A 21,574-nucleotide genomic window follows, 5' to 3' on the forward strand; every position below is an offset into this window, starting at 1 on the left:
TAAACAACAACTCTTCACTGGAAACAGCATCATATGTTTCAACAATAATGACACACGGACACAAATATCTCACACTCGGGAACAAAGCGCAGTGTTAGTACATATCATGTCATCCAAAGTCCTCAAAAAGATGAAGTCAGAGGTGGAAGAAGTAATCAACAACAGTGTTTCAGTATAAGCTGTTTCACAGTTTGAAACCTTCCATAGATTTTCATTAAACTTATGAAAAGTGCATTTTTAACCCTCTCTCTCCATATATATATATATATATGTCTTTCCACTGGTTCACCTTCATTATCAAAAAATATATTTTAAGCAATTCTAGACCAAAGGAATCCCACAAAATAGCCACAAACAAGTCTTGCTATGATAATATCCTGTTTTTAAGCTACATTTGTGGTGTTTAACTTGACATTTCACCTGCTGCTGTAATTAAAAAGATTTTCAGACTTTTGGTTGCCTGTGATGGACTTCATAAACTTATCTATTTTTCTCCATGAAAAATGTATAAGATAATTTTGTAATTGATCGAGTTTACTCGTTGCCAAAATAGTTGTGGGTTCAAGACCCCTAGACGAGATATTTGTAGAGCTGAACTAAAAAGCGACTGAGCTTAGCAGGGAACAAAAATGCACCACTGGAAAGCAAAATGGTCCACTTGATTTATATCGCAAAGAAAAAATAAATGCATTCATGCCAGTTATCTTATTCTAATAATGTTCCAATGAAAATGATCAAATGAACCCAAACTCGTAATTTAAATCAAAATCGAATTAATTGCCTCTCCCTAAGTCAAAATTGCTCAGAGTTGCTTATTATGGTCTGCAGTCTCCTGCTGCATATAATTAAGAAAAGGACTCAGTAACTTCTCCAAACACTTCACTAAAGCCTGAAGAGGGCGCTGTTACTCTGCAAGAAATGGGGCTGCTTTTACTCTGCAACTTTTCCATGTTCTGGTTTTTATACCAAACACATGACAGGAAAATCAAAAGAAAGAAGCTGAATTTTACCTGATCTGACAGGTGAGTTTTACATGCAGTTTTTATGGACCCACCTTTACTAAAATTAAAACGGAATTTGCTTCAAAATAACTGGTGAAATAAGTGCTCAGAGGAATGTGAAGAGTGGCAAGATTTGCGTCTAGAAGTACTTTACAGTTTGGCAAAAGCAACATTTGAACAGAATTATTCTTATCAATCTGATATGAATTTCTCAACAACTCCTGAAACTTCACAACCTCTCAGACTCTTGGGTAACCCTTGAACTCAAAGACCCCAGAACGCTTCAGAACCACCCATTAAAGTCATTTGAGAAGGGTTTAGGAGTCCATTAAAACTCATGAACCATTCTCAACTCCTCACAGTCCTTCAGGTCCTTCCTGGTAGCTTTTTGGTCTGTTTGTCCCTTTAGGGACTCTTAGTCCTAGTGAAAAGTTCAGTCATGTAGTTCCACCGGCTTTTCACTCCATATTAGGAAAGAAGAGCTTTAGTGGAATGTCATCTATATTTCCACTGGAGTAGATAAAACAAAGTCTAACTCAAAGCTTTTATGAGGAACATTGTTAGCAGCCTCACTTTGACAGCCTCCTCAGCTGGTGTTCCTCCGTTTCATGCTTGATGCTTTGATGGACCCTCCTCTGCTGGACCGCAGTGAGGAGTGGGCTTCCCTCATGTTTTCCCTGAACGTCCTTGTAGAGTAGTAATACAGCAGCGGGTTGACCATGCTGTTCGACGCTGCCAGACACAGGGTCACCACCACCCCTCGCTGCAGGGCCAGCAAGATGTTGCAGTTCCAGCGGTTGCACACAGCGTGCAGGTGGAGCGAGCGGACCAGGTGATAGGGCAGAAAGCAGAGCAGGAAGGTCGCTGTCACCATGCTGACCAAATGCACCGAGCGCCTCCGGTTGCGAGTGCGATTCTTGCTGGCCAGGTTGGTGCCGCTAGGGCTCGAGTCGGCCGTTAGCTGTCGAATGATTTTGCTGTAGCAGATGATGATGGTGAGGAAAGGTATGAGGAAACCAAAAGTCACCGCCACGTAGTTTAACACCAGGATAATCGACCAGGACTTTGGGGTTTCTGGCTCAAAGCAGCGAGTTGCATTGTTCCTGAGAGAGAGCGAGACAAGCAAAGAAATGATGTTTTATCCATCATACCTACATAACTGTTTGATTAAATTAATTAAATAGATTCAGCTGTGTTTCTGTGACATTTTATTAAATTTGTAGATTATTAACTTTGGATTAGCTTGACATATGTTATGGTTTAAGGAAGCACCTTTTAGAAGCACCATAACCTATATTTGTTTTTGTTGTTTTAACATTTCTTTGCAAGCTCCTTTGACTACGATGACCTGGATGACTGAGAACCTTCACAGACTTTTAACATTGGCATGAGTATTGAACATGTTTTCTTTGAGCATGTTGCAGCATGTCCGACTGTTTCCAAATACAATCAAGAGGACAGGAGGAAAGGCATAAATAAAAACCCCACAGCCCAGCCGCCACCTTTTTGAACTTTATTTATTCAATCACTCTACGGCAGTGCAGTGTTATAGGCGTTAGTGCATATCAATATTTTTTTATATATTTCAGAATTACCAGATAAAGCTAATGTGTTGAAATCCAACAGAACCACCTCACAAATGGTTAGAAAATTATAAACTGGCACAAAGATTTCCAACATAAGCCACCATCCATTGAACTAGAAACATTCAACTGTTAAGTTAAGAGTCCTGCAGGGAAGCTTGACAATGAATAAATAAAGTATTACAACTCTGCTCATTAAAAATAATAATAAGCATATTGGTGTTGTGATGCTGTTTAATGTTAAACTGCTTAGACACTTAAGCTAGCTTTTTAGAGCTGTGACATATACTAGCATATACTATTATATATTGTACATATATTTATTAGTTCCAGATGTAGCCATTCTTGTATTTTGCACAACTCTGTTGCTTGTGAAGCTCGCACACAAGAATTTCACTCACATGTGCTGTACCAATGTACCTGCACATGTGATGTGACAATAAAAGTGATTTGATTTGATTTGATTTGATTTGACACCATGTGTGCAGTGGCTGAAAAAAAAGCCATAGCTCAGGTGTCTATTTGAAGCTGACTGTGTGTGTAGTGGTCAAACTTCAGTAGATTATGCATTAAGTTCATATATATCGACTTCCTTCCATGGAAGCCGCAAAATGGAAGTCTGGAGTTGGTTTATGTGTCCTTGATCACTTGCCTTAAAAATCTGCCTTGTTTAAGAATTTGATTGGACAATTTAGCATCATTCACACATTCACACATCGCCACAGCACAGGGACTCTTGTCCTGGAGAAGAACAAGGACTAACTCATTAGCTAGTTTTTGACTGAGGATGGCAACTTCAAGCGCTGAAACGGTAAAAGTAAAATTTGATTGTTTATTTACTGCAACATATTTAAGGCACTCAGTCAAAGACAAGAATGAAAAGTCGACAGACCCAATGGTGCCCCCACCCCAGAAAGAATTTTTGCCATCAGCCGTCACTGATGGTAAAAAAAGAAGTATTTTTTTTTACATTTTCACTCGTTTAAATAGTGCTAAGACTTAAGGTTTCCAGTATTGGGGAAATGGTCTGACTGCCTGACAAGTGATGAGAACCAACAGTTGGTAAATATGCTGATTAAATAATTTTTCTTCATACTTTTTTCAGTTATTTTTCAAAGGCAAATTTACTTTACAGATTAGAAATTTATGACATACTACAATACTGTAAAGATAAAAAAGATCTTCAGTCAGTTTTTGGGGGGCATTTGTCTAAAGAGACTGTTGTTTTATTTGGGAATCTTGCATCTTCAGGTGGACAAGAACTCCATAACAAATGGAGCCAAAAAACAACTTTAATTCTGCTCAGTAGGCCAAAACATGCAAGACTCGGTTCTATCATCACCTCCCAGAGGAGACATTTCCCTGATGCTTTTATCATCTCCCCTCAACATCAGGACAGAGTTGTTAGTTTTCCTGTACACAGGAAGACATACATTTCCTGCTCCTCGGACCAATTTTACAAAGACCACTGTCAGGGAAAGTGGGCCGATTTTGTTCATTTCCAGTTATACACTTATAATTTAGGGCTCTACTAAAGCAGTTTTATGTGATTAATGATCCAAAAAGAATCTGTATTTATTTGCATTCATATTATAAAAAGAAGATGGAGTGAGGCTCTTTTGCTCTGAGTCTCTGATGCTATCAGACAGCACAATGCAGGCATTTTAAAACACTTCTGTATATTCAGCCCTTGTCAGATAGGAAAGCTTAGTCTGTCTTTTCCAGAGTCTATGAAAAGGCTGTGCAGAGGAGAGATAGTAACTAATGACAATGTTGTTTTTTTCAGTTGGAAAATATGTGAGGAAGGTTTGCTGTACTGTTGTTAATGCTAAACATTGCCTCCTTGTTTGTTTAAGTTCTTCCAGTAACCGTGACAATATCAGGCGAAATTTATCATGATAAGTATACACAAACTGATCACAGGCGTGAAATCACTGTTAATTTAACTGGAAATCCAAACACAAGACACAATGTCTACTAATAAACCACACGGAAACCAGTTTAATGGTTTTAAGGCCTTGGGATGTGCTTAAATCTGCTCTCTTATTCATTTCACATGTGAGAGAGAACTGTAACACATGAAAACACCTGGGGGGGTTTCATTTGTCAGGGAAAGGTTTTCAGACCTTGTACAACTTGTTCAAGAGTGAGTTAATTTTGTCATTGAAAAAAATGAGACAAAGCAGGAAGCACGGGATCAGTCAGCAGCTAATCTGATTACACTCCAACAAGGTTCCTCCTGAGTTTGTGCGAAAGCATTAAAGCCAAATCAAGGATAAAACCACATGGACGCAACTTTTTATATCTCTCTAAAACGTCCAGTGAATCCAATGAACAACGACATGCAAAAAAGGAAAAACACCTTCAACTGGCTTTATCACAATAAACATTTTTCAGCCCTGAGCCCTTAATTTAAAACCTGAAAAGGATCTACATATGTAAAATTAAAAAAAAAAAAGTCATAATATCAAATCCAAACATTTGAAATGAACCTTCACTAAACATTTTTTTTTAAATCCAATTTAAAAAAATTTATGAAAAAAACAATTAATAGATATTATCATGAAATAAAGTATTTGTTAAACTATTAGATTCTGTCTCGTAAAAAAGAAAACAAACAAAGAAGAAAACAAAACATGCTGCGGGATGTCTCACCTATGTACAACCCCATTGGACAGGAAGGGCACAGAGGATCCGCCCACAAACACCCAAACTCCCAGGCAGATCCATAAGGTTCGAGCAGGCGTAGCTAAAGAGCGGTGACGGAGCGGCTGAGCAACAGCCAACCAGCGCAGCACGCTCAGCAGAGTGAGGAAGAGGATGCTGATGGGCGGAAGAGGGTTATTTTAGTAAATGTCTGTCGTTTGTTTTAAGTGTGTGTATGTGTGCTTGTCTACTGGTATAGCTGGTGATGTGAGGTCTTACACATGGACTCATCCTGTTTGAGGACGTAACGTCCCCATAATGCAAATGCTTAATTCCAATACTTGCTTTTGTTTGTTTGTTTGATGTCACTAACTGATTGTTTTTTACTTTTATTTTACTTTATTACTTTTATATATACTCATATTCTGAACATAATGATTTCACACATATTTTGGGGGACTACAAATAAACTTAATTATGCTCCCTAAAGGGATGTGATGATCAGTGAATGTGAATTACCTGGTGTACAGGTTGACGTAGAAGCCAAAGACGCACAGTCGGCACATCCAGTCTGGGAAGAACCACTTCCCTTCATTAAAGTAATAAGCCAATCGCAGCGGGAGGGTCAGGGAGAAGCTGCCGTCTGATATGGCGAGGTTCATCATGATCACACAGGAGGCCGACCTCCTGAGGGGACAAGGAAAAAGATGGATGATTTATAGTCTCTTAAAGGGACAAAAAAAGTCATTTTTTGTTTTGTTTTTTGACATTTTCACTTAATTATTGAAGAACTTACAGCTGAAGAGCAACCGAATGTGGATTTTAATAAGAGGTTCAGTTTTAGGCAACTAGGCGTGTGTTACCTCACAGCTTTGTAGGCCAGTAGATTAACAGAGAACAGGAGAGGGGCTCTCTAAGGGGAAATGAGTAAATCAGCTGTTCGTCTGATGCATTATTTCTAACTTGTCCATCCTGCTCTCTTCCAATGAAGAGGTGAACATCTTCCGCTTTGCTACCTCCTTTCTTTCTGTCAGTGCCACTGTCTCCAAACCAACCCTGACAGTAGGTCATTACCATCTCATAAACCTTCCCTTTCACTCTTGCTGCTGTCCTTCTGTCACATGTCACCCCTGACACTCATCTCCACCCCCTCCACCCTGACTGCACTCTTGCTGTTGCTTTGGTTGATTTGGTATCTTTACTCCTTGCATCTTCACATTTCCACCTGTCTCATTCACTCACATGTATTCTGTCTGACCTTCAGTCATTTTCTCTCTGAAGCATGCCTCCACCTCTCCAGGCTCTCCTCCACCTGTTCCCTACTCCTTACAGATCACAGCATTGCTCACAAACATCATAATCCACTGAGACTCCAGGCTGATCTCACCAGCAGACACATGTATTTTACTGATATCTTTGTGTTTATTGTGACTCTGTAAAGTTTCACACATTGCATAATGACCTTGTTGGTGAGATCTGAGCCTTTATGTGGGCTTCATCACTCACATATGTCAGGTGTCAGTCACAGGCACAGCAAGGCTGCATGGAGGTCACTGTTAACTACATAGAACTCTTATTGTGAACGCACCTGCACATAATTACAGAGCGTGACGGTTATCCCAAGTTTGGATCTTATCATGAGATCAAGTTTGCATGGTGCATAAACAAGCTGGTAGCCATAATATTGCCCCTAATTTGTATGCAATTTGATAAGCAAATTAACCCCACGAGCACGAAATGAACAAAAAGTAAACAGACATTTCACGCAGTCGTATGAGGTCGGCCTTCAGTACAGCATGCACGCTGACACGGGTCAGGGAAGCCCAATCACAGACTGTTAGATATTAATAACTCTTTAACTTTTTAGAGATTTAGATCTTTTCTGGTGAAGTCAAAAGGTCTCATGCTCTGAAGCTCTTCATCATCTTCCCTCTTGAGCGGGGAATCTTTACCCCATCTTGAGCGATACACAACTACACCGGCGTAACTTTGTGCTGAAAATTGGGGGGGGGTGTCAAGATCACTGTATAAATAAATAAATAAATCTGGGTAAAACATGCTATTTTGCTGGTAATACCTGAAATCAGTAAAGACAATCAAGAGCCTATTTATGCAAGATAGTTCATAATTTTATTGGGGGGGGGGGGGGGGGGGGGTTATATATATACCACCCTGGAAATTACGCCCCTGCACATCCACACAAGGAATTCTTGTCCGTTGTGTACCAGAAGAAATGTGTATGGATGTGGGAGCAATAAATTTAATGCAAGGAAATGTAACGGTACTGCAACTGTGTGTAGGAAAGGCTGGAGTAGAAAGACACAGCACACATATACACAAAGACCCAAGCACCTGAAGTATAACATGAATGTGTTATTTATGTAAGAAATAATTCAAAAGAAAGAAATCAGAGTTTCAAATAATAAATAATTGGATACTTTTCTTTTGATAAACTATGAAAACAGGTCCAACAGACCTGAACACCACACAAGGATTCAATAAAAGTCTATCAAGGTCCAACATGATGTTACCGATGAAGTATTGCAGCGTTGCAACATATGGGCTTCGTTTGTTCATTTCATTCATTATTTTATTTTATGATGAAGTATTTATAGGAACTTATTGGTGTTTCTCTGTTACACTAGCATGCACAGCTCTGCTCTAGAAGTTGGTCATGCAGTGGCAGTGCAAGTTTCTCCGGGTGTTGCCTGGGTTTAATTGTTAACTGTCTACATAATATATCAAGTGTGGATGAAGGCAACACTTCTTGCTCTCTGCCATCTGCTGTTTTGTTTTAAATCTGAATGATTAATTATTTTCAAATAAAGAAGGTCCCTTTACTTGCTGCAGCTTGTGAGCAGAGCTGTAACAATATAATATGAAAATATGTAAATATCTGTCTTGCTTGGACCCTTTGTCGAGAGAGGATCTGCATGAGAAATTGAGGGATGTGAAAAAGCACATGCAGTGAGTTGTTAGAAGAAGAGCAGCAGGTTGGTTACCTTACAGTAAACCTGATGTGAGCTGGAAAAACAAACTCATCACGTTTGCCCATAAAATAATGGAAAAATGCCAGTTCCAGTATGTCGTTGTTATTAAAGCCACCAGTTTGTTTTCTGCACTTGGAATTCTGATGTAATGAAACAGGAACTACAGGTTTAAGCTTACTTTATTACTGGTGTATCTTTGTTTAAAAAGCAAAAGCTGCTGTGTGAAATATTTCAGTACTGTGAAATAGGAATAAACCTGTTGACAAAAAAACGTGTTTTTCTTCAACGCACTGCTGAGCAGTACGAGACAAAGAACCACCCACATACCATCAGCCGTGAAAGTTCAACGACATTCTTCCACATCCATAAAAAAAATGAAAGCCCATCAGTTAAACAGCAGCAGGAGTAAACAGAAAGTCCTCCGCCAACATCGAGGAAAAAGAACTTCAAGCTCCTGAAATGAATCATTAGATAAAAAAGGACGTCTTTCTGGTTCAGATTCTTGGGGTTTTTAGACAATGGTTCACTGTACGACACCAAAGTGCTCCTCTGGGATTGGCTGGAACTGCAACCGTCTCCCAATGCCAGTATCAGACCTCTATACTCTGCTCTGAATAAATACAAAATATTTTAATACTAAACAGTAAAATTCTCATGTTTTAAAATTTTAGCAGTTGATGAAAGTCACTGAAGTCCTCAAAGATAAGCATGCTTGAGTTTTCTGATGTTGCTGGGTGAAAAAAAGTTGAACTCAGAGCAAAAGTGCAGATAACAGAAATATTTACTTCTTTTAATGATAAACAGCAACAATGGCCTCAGCGGATTACAGCCGATGCTTAGATCTCAGTTACAGACACATGTTTGTGTGTTTTGAATATGAAGACTGGAGTTGGATGGATGTCAGTGGAGAAGAACCTTTGATTCTTGTTTACCCCCTTTGACACAACGCTCTGACGATGGCTGTAAGTCATAGTGTCGCAGCCTGTGGGGATCTGTGGGGTTATTTTCAGTTTTCTGTGGGAACTTCTAAGTTTATATTTAATGTAAACGTATTATGGTTGCACTTATCATTTCCAGTTTCTGTTTACGGTCCAGACTATTAGTCATTGCTACTTTTCTAGCAAGAACTGGTTCTGCTACAGTGTGGTTTTCTTTAGTGCTGAGACTACCAGTTAGCCTAACCTCCTTAATGTTTTCTCGGATCTCATTGGATGTCTTCATCTTTGAAATGATCCTCTTTATGTTGATTTTTGTTTATTTTCTTAGAGCCGTTTGTCTTTTGGTGCTTATTACTTTTACTTCTTTTGTTAATTTCTTAGTTTGAGCTGTCAACTTGGTATTTTCACTGTCCCTGATTACTCATTCATCCATTTTCTTCCACTTGTCAGACTAAGGGTTGTGGTTGGGCTGGAGCCTATCCCTGCTGTCATAGTGCATCAGACCTGTTACAGCCTGGACTGGTTGTCAATCTACTGCAGGGCTAAGACACCGAGACAATAACCAGTTAAACTAACCCCATGCATGCAATTGGACTGGGGAACATAACCAGATAGAAAACATGCCAGGAAGGCCCCACACTAGATTCAAATCCTGGTCTTCTGCTGTGAGACGATGGTCCTATCCACCTCCCCACCTAGCTGTTCTTTCCCTGTTTAACTTGTGTGTCTATTAGAGCCTCAATTTGCATCTATTTTTTTTGCATACTTGTTGCGCTCCCTAGTATGAGCCCCCCCTAGATGTATGATTATTTACTGCCTTCCAGATGGCCTGTAACACCTCAGTAAAGGGATTTTTTTATGTTTAAGTTGGCCTCTGGGATTTGTATTTGGGTGTGCGCACACCTCACCACAGGGATGTTCATAGTAGTTTTATATAATGAGAACAAATTACAATAATCTCAGAGTGCTCAGGAGATAGAGACATGCTTTTTGTTTGCTAATTGCCTATTGTAATGGTAAACAATGAGAACAGGAGAAACTTGATGTGTGTTTGTGGGTTTGCATAGTAACAATTATGTAATATATATATATATATATATATATATATATATATATATGAAATACATTAAAACATATATGAATAAAGTAAATTGAATATAAGTCAATGCATAGAACCAAGAAAAGAGAGGCACATGTTTCTGTGTTTGCGTGTCCTGACCTGCGGCTGCTCTGCCTGAAGAACACCGCCAGCGCCCCGGTGTTGCAGATAAACGCCACAGGGAACACGAGCAGATATGTGTATCTGTACGCGCTGTACTTGAAGGCATCATCTTCGTGGAAGCATTCCAAGTGGGACTTTGCAGTGTTGTTGTTCGTGGCAACAGTCATGCTCATCTGTCGTGCTGGTGAAACACACAAATATTTTTAGTAGAAGATGATTTTTTGTGTCAGAAATGTGAATGTTGAGATTACAATCATCTGTAATCTCAATAGAATTAAATTTTTAACGCACCATTTAATGCAAAATATATCAGAAGTGTTATACATACCATTAGTGTATTAAAATAACAGGGCAAAGCTCAGCATGACTGAGGCCCAGCTAAGTGTCTTTAAAAGATTGTAGAACTGAATAAAGTTTTTTTTTCCTTGGAAACGCTATTTAAATTAGTATTGTTGTCAAGCTTGATGGTAATGGACAGGATGTGGCTAAATACTGGAATACCCATTTTTAGCTAACTAAGCTAGTTTGTTTTAGCTGGTATGTAATATCTTATCGAAATAGGTTCAAATCCAGCTTCACAACACTAATATTGTTGTGGCAAAATGCTAATAATGAGACTCCAAAAATTCAGAAGGAGGGGGCTTATGTACAGTCTCCTTTTATGCAGGATAAATATTTAGTGGCTCTGTAAATGAACGAAAACAATATTTGGTTCGCTTTTAGTCAGCAGCCCTCAGAGCAAAAGCTTTGGTTAATAGAAACAATTAGTTAGTAACACTTTGGTGATGGGGACATTATGCATTTCTTTTACCTTTAAGTTTCAGGTCACAGAAGAGGGACTTTTTAGTCTAATGTTTGCTTCTATTAAAATTCAGCTAAAAGGAAAATACTGCTTTATTTCCTCCTCGTGCAGCTGTTATCTCAGGGCTAAAGCACATGGGTGAAGTTTGGGTCAGACTGCAGATGCCAATCAACTGAAGATAATTTTGTGATAAGAGCTGAGATGTCTGAATGAGCCTAAACAAAAAAGGCACAACCAGGAAACTGTTCACTCTTGTGCATCTATATGAGGTATACAAAACCAAAACAGCCAGCCTGTTTTAAATAAAGCTGTTTTTATTAATAGGTCCAGCAGGTGAGAAAAGCGCTGTTTGTTCCTGCACTCTATATTTGAATTCAGGCTGTCCAGCTGGATGCTTATCTCATGAAATGTAAATTGTTGAATGCAAAATGATAATCATGGACTTAAATAGCTTATGAAATCCACTGTTTGTGAGGAGGCGGCATAAACGATTATATTTCATCCTTTTAAATTTAACTCAAAGTTTGGCAGAGATCTGCTTATGATGGGGTGAATGTGTGACTTTGTAGCCTTATAGAGCTGAAACATGTTCTGGAGTTTATAATAAAACCTCTCTCATGAAAAGTAAAAAAGATGAAGGTTTCCCAGAGCATTTCCCTACTGCAATATAACCTTTGCATTTTGCACTGCATTTATACCAGCCTTTTAAGGTGTGTCCACAAAAACAGAAACAAGCAGCACTTTAACGATCAGTGACTACATTCAAGAAAATACCAATGGAAAAGAAGAATGTTGTAGGCTAACATGTGTTGAGGTGGAGAATAGCTGACTTACACAAGCAGGGTTAACTGTGCGAGAAAGCCTACAATGTCCACTAAAAAAAACAGTTAATCCCTTTTGAGGTTTGGACAAAACAGAAAAGCTCTACTTGGCTAAGACAGACCTGTGTCTTGGTGAACTTTAGTATGCTTTTAGAGTAAAAGCCAGCAGCTTTGACAATATATATAAAAAGATGAACAACAACAGTTTGAGTTATGCTTTTTTAAAAATGAAAGTAGCAGGTAGAGAATGTGCATCTATCTAATCAGTTAAAACTGGAGGGGACAAGCTGCTTGTTTTGCAGGTACTGAGCTAAGAGGTGGCTATGACCGTTATCAGGCGCCAGTTATCGTGTCTCCAGCTGCCCCCACAAATTCTTTTTTACTGATATGTCTACAGCTTTCTAAGTAATTATTCTATCAGTAAAAAACTAAAGATTTTATTCATCTCAAATAAAACTGAAACCCAACAATTGCCCTTTAGCCACATGCTAAACACGCATAGTTTCAGAAAGCTTCAGATGTTATACCTTAAAACTCATGCAGAGATCTCATACAAATAGAGATTTCATTGATAATTTTGGTGCTAAGAGGTTATGTTGAATGAAAATGAGTGGTTTTGTGTTTTGGGGCTGAAAATGGATGAGAGTCAATATAAAGTCTTTAAAAAGATTAATAATTCCAATCAAGTGTTTTGATGTTAAATGCGAGAATGAATGAGAAGAAATTAAGGCCAATGTAGAGACCTCAGGATTTAAAAGCTGTGATCTTATTTTATAACTTCAATGAAAGTCAACAGAGAAGTATTCCCTCGCCTGTTGTATTTAGATGGAATTTATCATTAAAATTTCAACCTCACATCCATATTATCTGCAGACTTTATGGATGTAACATTCTAAGTGAACATGCTAACAGAGCTGGCAGCTAACGTACTTATGACCTTTCATCAAAAGACAAGTACATCGTTTTTATATGAGCTTTGCAAAAAACCATTAAATATAAACTGACACATTTATAATAAAGGTTAAAAGCCAGCAATCCTTTCCAAAGCATGCACATAGCATTGGTTTGAATAAAAAAAACCTCCGCTAAAGTAAGCGTTGGTGTTTCCCACTCACTCTGTTCTCTGTGTCTGTGAAATATCTATAATTTACATACAGTTTAGTTTTCATTACTTCAGCATCATTTAGCACCTAAACAATGAAACAGTTTGTCCTCTGACTTTTCTCTTCTCAGCATCAACTCTGAACATTGTTTACTTTTGATCTCCCCATATATATTTAATCCACTGAATACAAATACTGGAGCACTGCTCGGCCTGGCTGCTGCAAACTTTGACTCTTTGGAAAATAGTTTACTGCATTTGGCCCACAGTGACTGGCTACAGATAGAAGGTCTTACAGTTGCTTTCATTTGCACTCTGCTAAAAAACAAAAAAAGAAGAAGAACAACAACAACAACAAAACAACAGTAAAATTATCTCTGTTACTTGTAAAGCTCTGCAGTTGCTCCCTCAAATGATTTTGTTGTGTGGTCATTCTGTATCTGATGATAATCTCAACTGAGGAAACATTAGGGCTAAAGGCGTAGCTCCATCTGTGTATGATAGAGATCTCTCTGGTCATTATGACACTATGATCAAACTATCCAAGAAAGATAAGAGTAGTTGTCAAACAGCTAACAGATCATCTGCAGAGGAATGGTTTATTTGAAGAGTTTCAGTCAGGTTTCAGAGCTCATCACAGCACAGAAACAGTTTTAGTGAAGGTTACAAATGATCTTCTTATGGCCTCTGACAGTGGACTCATCTCTGTGCTTGTCCTGCTAGACCTCAGTGCAGCTTTCGATACTGTCGACCATAATATCCTATTAGAGCGATTAGAACATGCAGTAGGTATTACAGGTACTGCACTGCAGTGGTTTGTATCATATCTATCTAATAGACTCCAGTTTGTGCATGTAAATGGAGAGTCCTCTTCACACACTGAGGTTAATTATGGAGTTCCACAGGGTTCAGTGCTAGGACCAATTCTGTTTACATTATACATGCTTCCCTTAGGCAGCATCATTAGAAGACATAGCATACATTTTCACTGCTATGCTGATGACACCCAGCTCTATCTGTCCATGAAGCCAGATAACACACACCAATTAGTTAAACTGCAGGAATGTCTTAAAGACATAAAGACCTGGATGGCCGCTAACTTTCTGCTAGCATAAATCTTTGGACAGATTATGTTTCTATGTTGATTATTGAATTCTTGTATTAAAATGTGAACTAAAGCATGTACCAATAATGTAGGCTAATATTATATGCTAAAAAAAAAAAGTTTAGCCAAGGAAAAAATGTACTTACTTTTTTTGTATTCTAAGTTCAGTAACAAAGTAAAATTTCATCTCATCTTAATATTTACACTTCTGATGAAATTTCACAAGTGTTAGCTTCATTTTTATGCCAAGACTGTTTACACAGAGTTTGTTGTTGCAGAGAAATACTCTATTCATTTTGTGCATGTCATTTTCAAGCAGGAAGCTCAGCAAGCCATTTGAGGCTTAACTGGTTTTAAACAGAAATGGATGACTGCTTTCTTGTGTCTCTAAAATTAGAAACATCCTGTCTCAGATGCATTGATGCATGCTCAATCATATAGGTAAAGAGATTTTGTTCATCTGGATGTAGGTTTTTCAGTGGGAGAAATGCTTTGCCACTCATCCAAGTTATTTCTCCAGTCTCAGCTGAACAGTATATTTTTATATAATTTATATATAAGACACTGACTTAACTTTTTGTGAATATCTCAGAGTGACGCTAAAAACTGGGGGCCTCTGAATGTCTGGAGTTTTGATCTCCTCCATACCCGCTTCACACCCTGGAGGACGGGGCTGTGGCCCCCCCACACTCCCTAGCAGATCATTACATGGAGAAACCTTTGGAATGCAAGCATGCTGATCCACACAGGTATGCACACATGGGTATTCACAGACGCGGACTAAAGCTTTCTTGGCTGCTACCTCAAAGCACACTGTGCGCTGTCTATCTTGCGTGCTGCACAATATCGTTTATTATTTAGTAAATATTGATATCTATGACTAGCTAGTTTATTGTGATGGTGCTTTGTTTTCTCTATTATTATGTTGCTCTTTGTTGTTTGCTGTCTCCTCTGTTTGTTTTTTTTGTTTGTTTTTTTTTTTTCTCCATACAGGTGACCCAGGAGTTCTTTTTTTTTTTTCTCTCTCTTCCCCCCCCTTCTCACCGTCTCTTCTCCCCTTTGGTTTCTCATTCATTCCCCCTGTCCTATTTATTAAAAAAAAAAAAAAAAAAAAAAAAAAAAAAATGACAAAGGATGAACTGAAGCTCTGCCATCACGTAATGTCGCATACTGCTGTTTCTGATGTCATTTAAAAAAAAAAAGAAAAAAAAAGAAAAAAAGAGTGACGCTAAAAACTAGTTCATGCATTTATTACTTCCAGGCTGGACGACTGTAATTCATTATTATCAGGATGTCCTAAAAACTCGCTGAAAAGCCTTCAGCTGATCCAAAATGCTGCAGCAAGAGTGCTGACAGGGACTAGAAAGAGAGAGCAGATTTCTCCTGTTTTGGCTTCCCTTCATTGGCTTCCTGTTAAATCCAGAATTGAATTCAAAATCCTGCTCCTCACATACAAGGTCTTAAATAATCAGGCCCCATCTTATCTCAATGACCTTGTAGTACCATATCACCCTATTAGAGCACTTCGCTCTCACACTGTGATATGATACAGTCAGTGTTTCTTTTTCACTCACTGTGTATTTAATTATTATTATTATATATTATTATATACTTTTATATTACTTATTATTAATCTCCAGCTCTCTTCCACATGGAGTACAAAATGTTCATCTCACCCCAGCTGTTTTAATTGGGTTGTATAAATGAGTAAAACCAGTGAAAAAGATCAGTTCATTATAAAGGCTGGAGTTTTAGAAACAAAGAAACAAATAACCGTTAAATTATTGATTTTTTTGCTGCTCTTTGTTTGAGGTTTTTATGGCTGATGAAAAATTCTCACCATCCATCACTTATCCCAGCATACCTGAAGTAAACATGAATCAATTTTAATTTTTTTTCACTTTATTAAAGTCGTAATAATTTAGAGAGCTTATATACGATCTACATTCTTCATGCAGTATGATTTTCAGTTGTTGTCAAAAATTCTAAACTGATCTACAGGTTACAGCACAAAACTTATTACTAATATACATGCAATCATTAAAAAAAATGGTGCACAGCTATGAATCATAGGATGCAGTTGCCTCCTGTTCCGTCAAAAAGGATGAAGCAGTGTTTCCTCTGCTGAAGGATGACATAAGCACTGAAGCACCTTTCTGTGGTATTGGGACAATTCAAACAGGTCTCATTATGGCTGCCACCCAACTAATAACAGGCCACTTGTCTTAGCTGGGAAACTTCCCAAGCAAGACTGAATATTCAACCGCACCCACAGGTTCCCATACACCCAGACTTGTTTTCACAACCAGGTTGGAGAGCAGTGGAGTAAATATTTTCATTACAACTTGTTTAATAATGAAGACGTTTTTAGGCAAACATGTTTTATTGTGTCTTATTTTTATAGCGTATTTTTACCCTTTTTAGCAAACCTTATTCAATAGTAAAAAAGCAGTGATTTGTGATTAAGAACACAGCTCTGTGATCCCGCCATGTTATGATTTTATTGTCTCCTGGCTGCTTTCAACCTGTTGTGTTTCTCACTGTCGTCACTTTGAGTTTGCAGTCACATAAAACCTCGTTGTAGTATTTCATGTGGTCGTTTTGTGTCTCCTTCAGGTTATTTAGCATCTCCCTGAAGTCCTTTGGCTCTTCTGTTTGCTTGTCTGTAGGGGCTGAGTTATTTTTTTTAGACTATAAAATGCTTTTTTAAACCTTGCCCACCTTTACGGCCCCTCTAATGGATCCAGGATGCCACTTTTTCAATGTTATGAAAGAGCCCATCTGGAAGCACTCTATGTTTGATGTTGCTTTATTTCCCGTTTATTCTCTGTCGCATCAAGTTTCACATAGCTGCACCTGAGGATTTCAGATCAGGTTCACCTACCTCAGCATCACTCATTGTTCAAAAGCTTAAGCTCTGTTTAACCGTAATGACAAGGAGAAAGGAGGTTTTCAAATCACAGAGACTTACTACATTTCAAAGGTTTCTTCTTATAGAAAAGTTTTTTTCACAGTTATTTTCCTTCTTCTTCTTCTTCTTATTTTACATCTTTGAGCTCCAGTTTACATTTTTCTGTCATTTCTTTAATGTCTTAAAAACATAAAGTACAAACTTAAGACACAGAGATGACACAGGTTTCCACCTGATCCAGTTAAAATTAAAGGCAGAAGTTCAAAGACAGCAGCTGATGTGTCAGTAAACAGAACACAGAGCCGTCAGTTTCTAACGCTACTGCAGTCCATGTAAGGCTGTGAAGGAAAGCACAATCTGAGCCTGTTGGGTAAAGAGTTTCTTTAACCCTTCGCTGCTTCCAGCTTTTTATTTTCTCCATTAATTAACTGAACATTTTCACTCACCGCTCATCTCGTCACAGGCTCATCCGTTTACCCGTCTGTCCTGTAGTGTGTGTTCACAGCTGCACTGTACCGCTCTCCAAGTCACTGAGTTTGTGGGTGTGTCGTGTGGTTTTAGTTGGAAGTAGGCGTGTACACACACACACACACACACACACACACACACACACACACACACACACACACACACACACACACATTTACAGTCTGGGCAGAGAGCCAACACACTCTTATTTTCATGACTTCTTATGAATCTGCCGACAAATATAGACTCACTTACATTTAAAGCTGCTTCCTGTTTACAGCTCCCCACCTGTGTGGGTCCAGTTTTTAACTGAAATCCAATTCTAAAAGTGGAAATGCATTTTAGTTAGGGGAAAGCACCAAACTGTTTACATGACCGAGTGAAGGATTAACCAGAAATCCACTCTGAAAATTACCTGTAACTGAAGGCATCTTAGAGAAAAACGTCACACAACTCAGTCATCCTCACCTCCACATCCACAGTGTGATATTTCTCCCGGAAAAAAACCCCCAACACCTGAATGAATACCAAATATATTTAAATTGGTAGAAAAAAATATTTCTTCTAATTTAGTTAAAAAAAATACAGAATCTGTGTAATGACTACCACATGCGAGGAAAGCTGCAGGTGCATAAATCACCCACTGCCGATTCAGGGAAGTAGTTATGAAGAATAACTAGTTGGCATGCTGACTAACATATAAATAAAAACATATAAAAGCTTTGTTGTCATGGTCGTCTGACCCAGTAATTAGTTTTTTGTTTTGACTTTTTCTGGATTAAAGTGATGATTTATGTTCAGTTTGTATTATTTAGTATAATATTTTTTTCTTTGTGCTTCTGAGTTTATCTTTGCTTCTAGTCCTTTGGTTCCTCATAATGTTAGTGTCTTTCTGCATTTCCTGTCTCAGGTTAGGTTTATGTTTGTATTCCCTGTGTTTTCTCCCTTCTTGTCCCATTGTCATCCCACTTGTCTTCTGTCTGTCTATCCTTAGCCCCAGGGTCAAGTTCACATGTCTTTGTCCTCGTCTCTGTGTTTGTTAATTCCAGTTTCATTCATTCATTTCATTTTGATAATCTCTCATCCGGCATCATCTTCAGTTTTGCTTCCTGTGTCACTTTACTCTGTAATGAGTCCCACTTGTTGGCCATCCTCTCCTGAGCCTGTGTGCATTTATGTCCTCAGTTTCCCTCGATTCCTTGTTGTGTCGTTCACTCAGGCTTTTCCCCCCTTGCCTGACTTGAGTTTTCAAGCTACAGCAATAAAGCTGCTGCACTTAGTTTAGCTTTTTGTCCTGCTCCTGCCGGACTTGACAATATCAAACGTACAAACTGAGAACAGTATCATTTTAGGAAACGTATTACTTCATTCATTCATTCATTCATTCATTTATTTGTTCATTTCCAGGCACAACAAATACCTATATTGAACATAAAATGCACAAACTTAATTTTAAGTTTGATGGCAGCCACACATCTAAAACAAAAGTTGGGATGAGGGCTTAATAAAGAATGGAAAAGGAAGTGAGAAAAAGAAAATGGGCCGGAGAACATTCTGTGTAATTACAGAGATGCCCCAAAGTCTCAAACCTCCCCTCATGTTTTTATATTTCATTAGGAAAATGGAAAAAAGGTGCACTGATTCATTGAAACATGTGGGAATACAGCTTGTACGGCAAAAAGAGAGTTTGTACAGTTATAACAAGCTACAATGTCAGTATTTTATTCTTCAGCAAAGCCTGAAATCTCTTTGGAGGCTTTCTTGTAAATTTCTTTCTTGCCTTTATTCTGAGCAGTAGTGTTATTTGATTTGTTTTATTTTTTTTACATTGGCTGCTTTTTGTTTCATTTCCTGTCTAGTCCTTAAATCCTAGAATCCAGTCCCATGAATCATTAAAGCATAAAAACAGCTCCGAACACAAGCAATGAACCAGTGCTGAGGAGTGTCTGAAAGTCACGTTATAAGGAAGTAGGCAAAGATCCAGCAAACAGCTGACACAGGACCTGACTGTATACTGAAGCCTCATCAGAAATGGTCTCAGTAGAAAAATGTCTGCCAAGAAGTTGTCAAGGAAAAGGCTGAGGCACGCCAAACTACACAAGTAAAACATGGTAGAGGCTCCGTCATGGTTTGCATGGTTGCATTTTAGCCAGAGGGGTTGGAGGCCGTGTTAAAATTGATAGAATTATAAATGAATAAACATACGGGCGTTGTTTGAGCCACCATGTAATACCTTCTGCAAAGAAACAGCTTTATTTTTCAGCATGACAATGAACCTAAACATACTAACAATGCAATAAAATACCTGGACACTATCGGTCATGGACTGGCCTCCCCGGAACGCAGACCTCAGCTTTATTGAAGCAGTGTGGGATCATCTTCACAGAGAACAGAACAAAAAGCAAAAAGCACTCAAAACACCTGGAGAACTATTCCTAAAGACGACTTAAAGAAATGACAAGAGATCTGATTAAGAGAGTTCAGGTTGTGCTGTAGAACAAAGGTGGGCACACCAAATATGGACTCTTAACCTGACTCTGGTTTTGCCTTTTATGCTTTTTCATTAATGTTTGGACACGTTTCCGTCACTGCTTTTATTTCTCATTTTCCACAAAATATAAAGACAGGAGGAGAGGCTCAGGACTCACATTGTTCATAAGTTTTCCAAACTATCATCAAGCACTTGGATGTTTGGCTGTAATCTTATCTTTTTACCTTCCTGTCATTGGTCCCATTGATGAGAACTGGGAGTTAACAGACAACGGTCACACTGCTTTTATTCTCCTTTTATTTCAATGAACATACTTTTGATTCTTGATTGTAAACCTCAAACCCCTCCGGTCCAGCTCTCACAAAAACTTTATCAAAGAGGAAAAGCTCTCGTACAGATTTTTTTTCCTGTGATAAGCACGTTTGTTCTGGTGTTTTCATCAGGGGCCAAACAGGAAGCTGCAGCGACGCTCTCTACATGTTCAGATAAGTCAGACAGTCGGACCTCTATAAAACCTGACCTACGTTTAAAACAAGGCAGTTCTCAGACTGACAGCCGACCAAAGGAAGCAGATCCTTGAACCAACCAACCATGGTCCTCGCCCTTCTCTGCATGGATCACAGCTACAGGTTGTTTTACGATCTGTGACAAAATTATAAAAAAATTCTATTCAATCTGGGAATTAACATACTATAACTTAAGTGTGGCCTACAAAATGACTCAGAGCAATAAAATTTGTCCATCCTTCCAACCCGGTCAGGAAGATAAACATCCCAAAACAATGAACAGTCCCGGAGCTGAAGGACAAAAGCAATACACAGAATTATAAATGTGTCAAATGTTAAAAAATAGTCACAATTTGCATGCTTACTTAAGACCCTTCCTTAATAGAAACCACACCTAAACTAAGGCTACGTCCACACTACCCCGGAGAGATCTGAAAACAGCGTTTTCGTCTGAAAATCCTCGGCGTCTCCACCATCGGTTTCATTTTAACAGAGTTGTGCATCCACATTGAGCACAAGTATGAAATGCAAGGCCTGCCTCAGCTGCCTCGGCTCTTTGAAACGTTGCGGGAAAATGTTGAGGAAAAGCACCGAGGTTTTTAAATGGACTAACAATGAGATGGAGTTGTTGCTGCGAGTAACACAACAGTACAAAGTGGCAAAAGCGAGTGAGAATTAGAGAATTGGAAGAAAATCTATCTGAAGCATGCACAAACTGATAGGGCTGTCAAAATTGAGAGCAAACAAAACAACTGCTGTATGATGCCCTCTGCTCTCTAAGTTTAATAGGTCACTTGACTGCATCACATGACTAAAATGTGTCATTGTTTTCAAAAAGTCTCCATTTTAGCTGTGCACACTGCGATGTGAAAGCACCGTTTTCAAATGTATGCGTTTTCGAGAGCCAAAACAGAGAGAAAACGGTGTTTTCAAACGAAAATGCATTAGTGTGGACGTAGCCAAAGTCCTTGTTCTTATTTCTCTGCCT

The 21,574-nt window shown here is 38.6% G+C and overlaps 1 protein-coding gene across 1 annotated transcript; it reads right to left on the minus strand.

Annotated features, from left to right (window-relative positions):
* Window positions 1-1,587: 1,587 nt before the first annotated feature.
* cysltr3 (cysteinyl leukotriene receptor 3) lies at window positions 1,588-17,610 on the minus strand. The gene is made up of 5 exons (XM_085350505.1): window positions 17,568-17,610; window positions 10,378-10,561; window positions 5,750-5,917; window positions 5,240-5,407; window positions 1,588-2,104 (listed from the first exon to the last, which is right to left on the minus strand). Exons 1-5 carry the CDS (start codon window positions 17,572-17,574, stop codon window positions 1,588-1,590), a joined length of 1,044 nt encoding a protein of 347 aa, XP_085206631.1. The 5' UTR covers window positions 17,575-17,610.
* Window positions 17,611-21,574: the final 3,964 nt, after the last annotated feature.

The sequence above is a fragment of the Diplotaxodon limnothrissa genome, linkage group LG3, assembly GCF_057381915.1.
Source record: "Diplotaxodon limnothrissa isolate DT_005_m linkage group LG3, D_limnothrissa_male_GT1.1, whole genome shotgun sequence".
Classification (NCBI taxonomy): domain Eukaryota; kingdom Metazoa; phylum Chordata; class Actinopteri; order Cichliformes; family Cichlidae; genus Diplotaxodon; species Diplotaxodon limnothrissa.

What these genes read in the sequence shown, in the direction of transcription:
- cysltr3 (XM_085350505.1), bottom strand. An exon ending in TACGTCAACCTGTACACCAG is followed by an intron (nt 5,408 to 5,749) that starts GTAATTCACATT and finishes TCCGCCCATCAG; the next exon opens with CATCCTCTTCCTCACTCTGC. An exon ending in TCCAATGGGGTTGTACATAG is followed by an intron (nt 2,105 to 5,239) that starts GTGAGACATCCC and finishes GCTCTCTCTCAG; the next exon opens with GAACAATGCAACTCGCTGCT.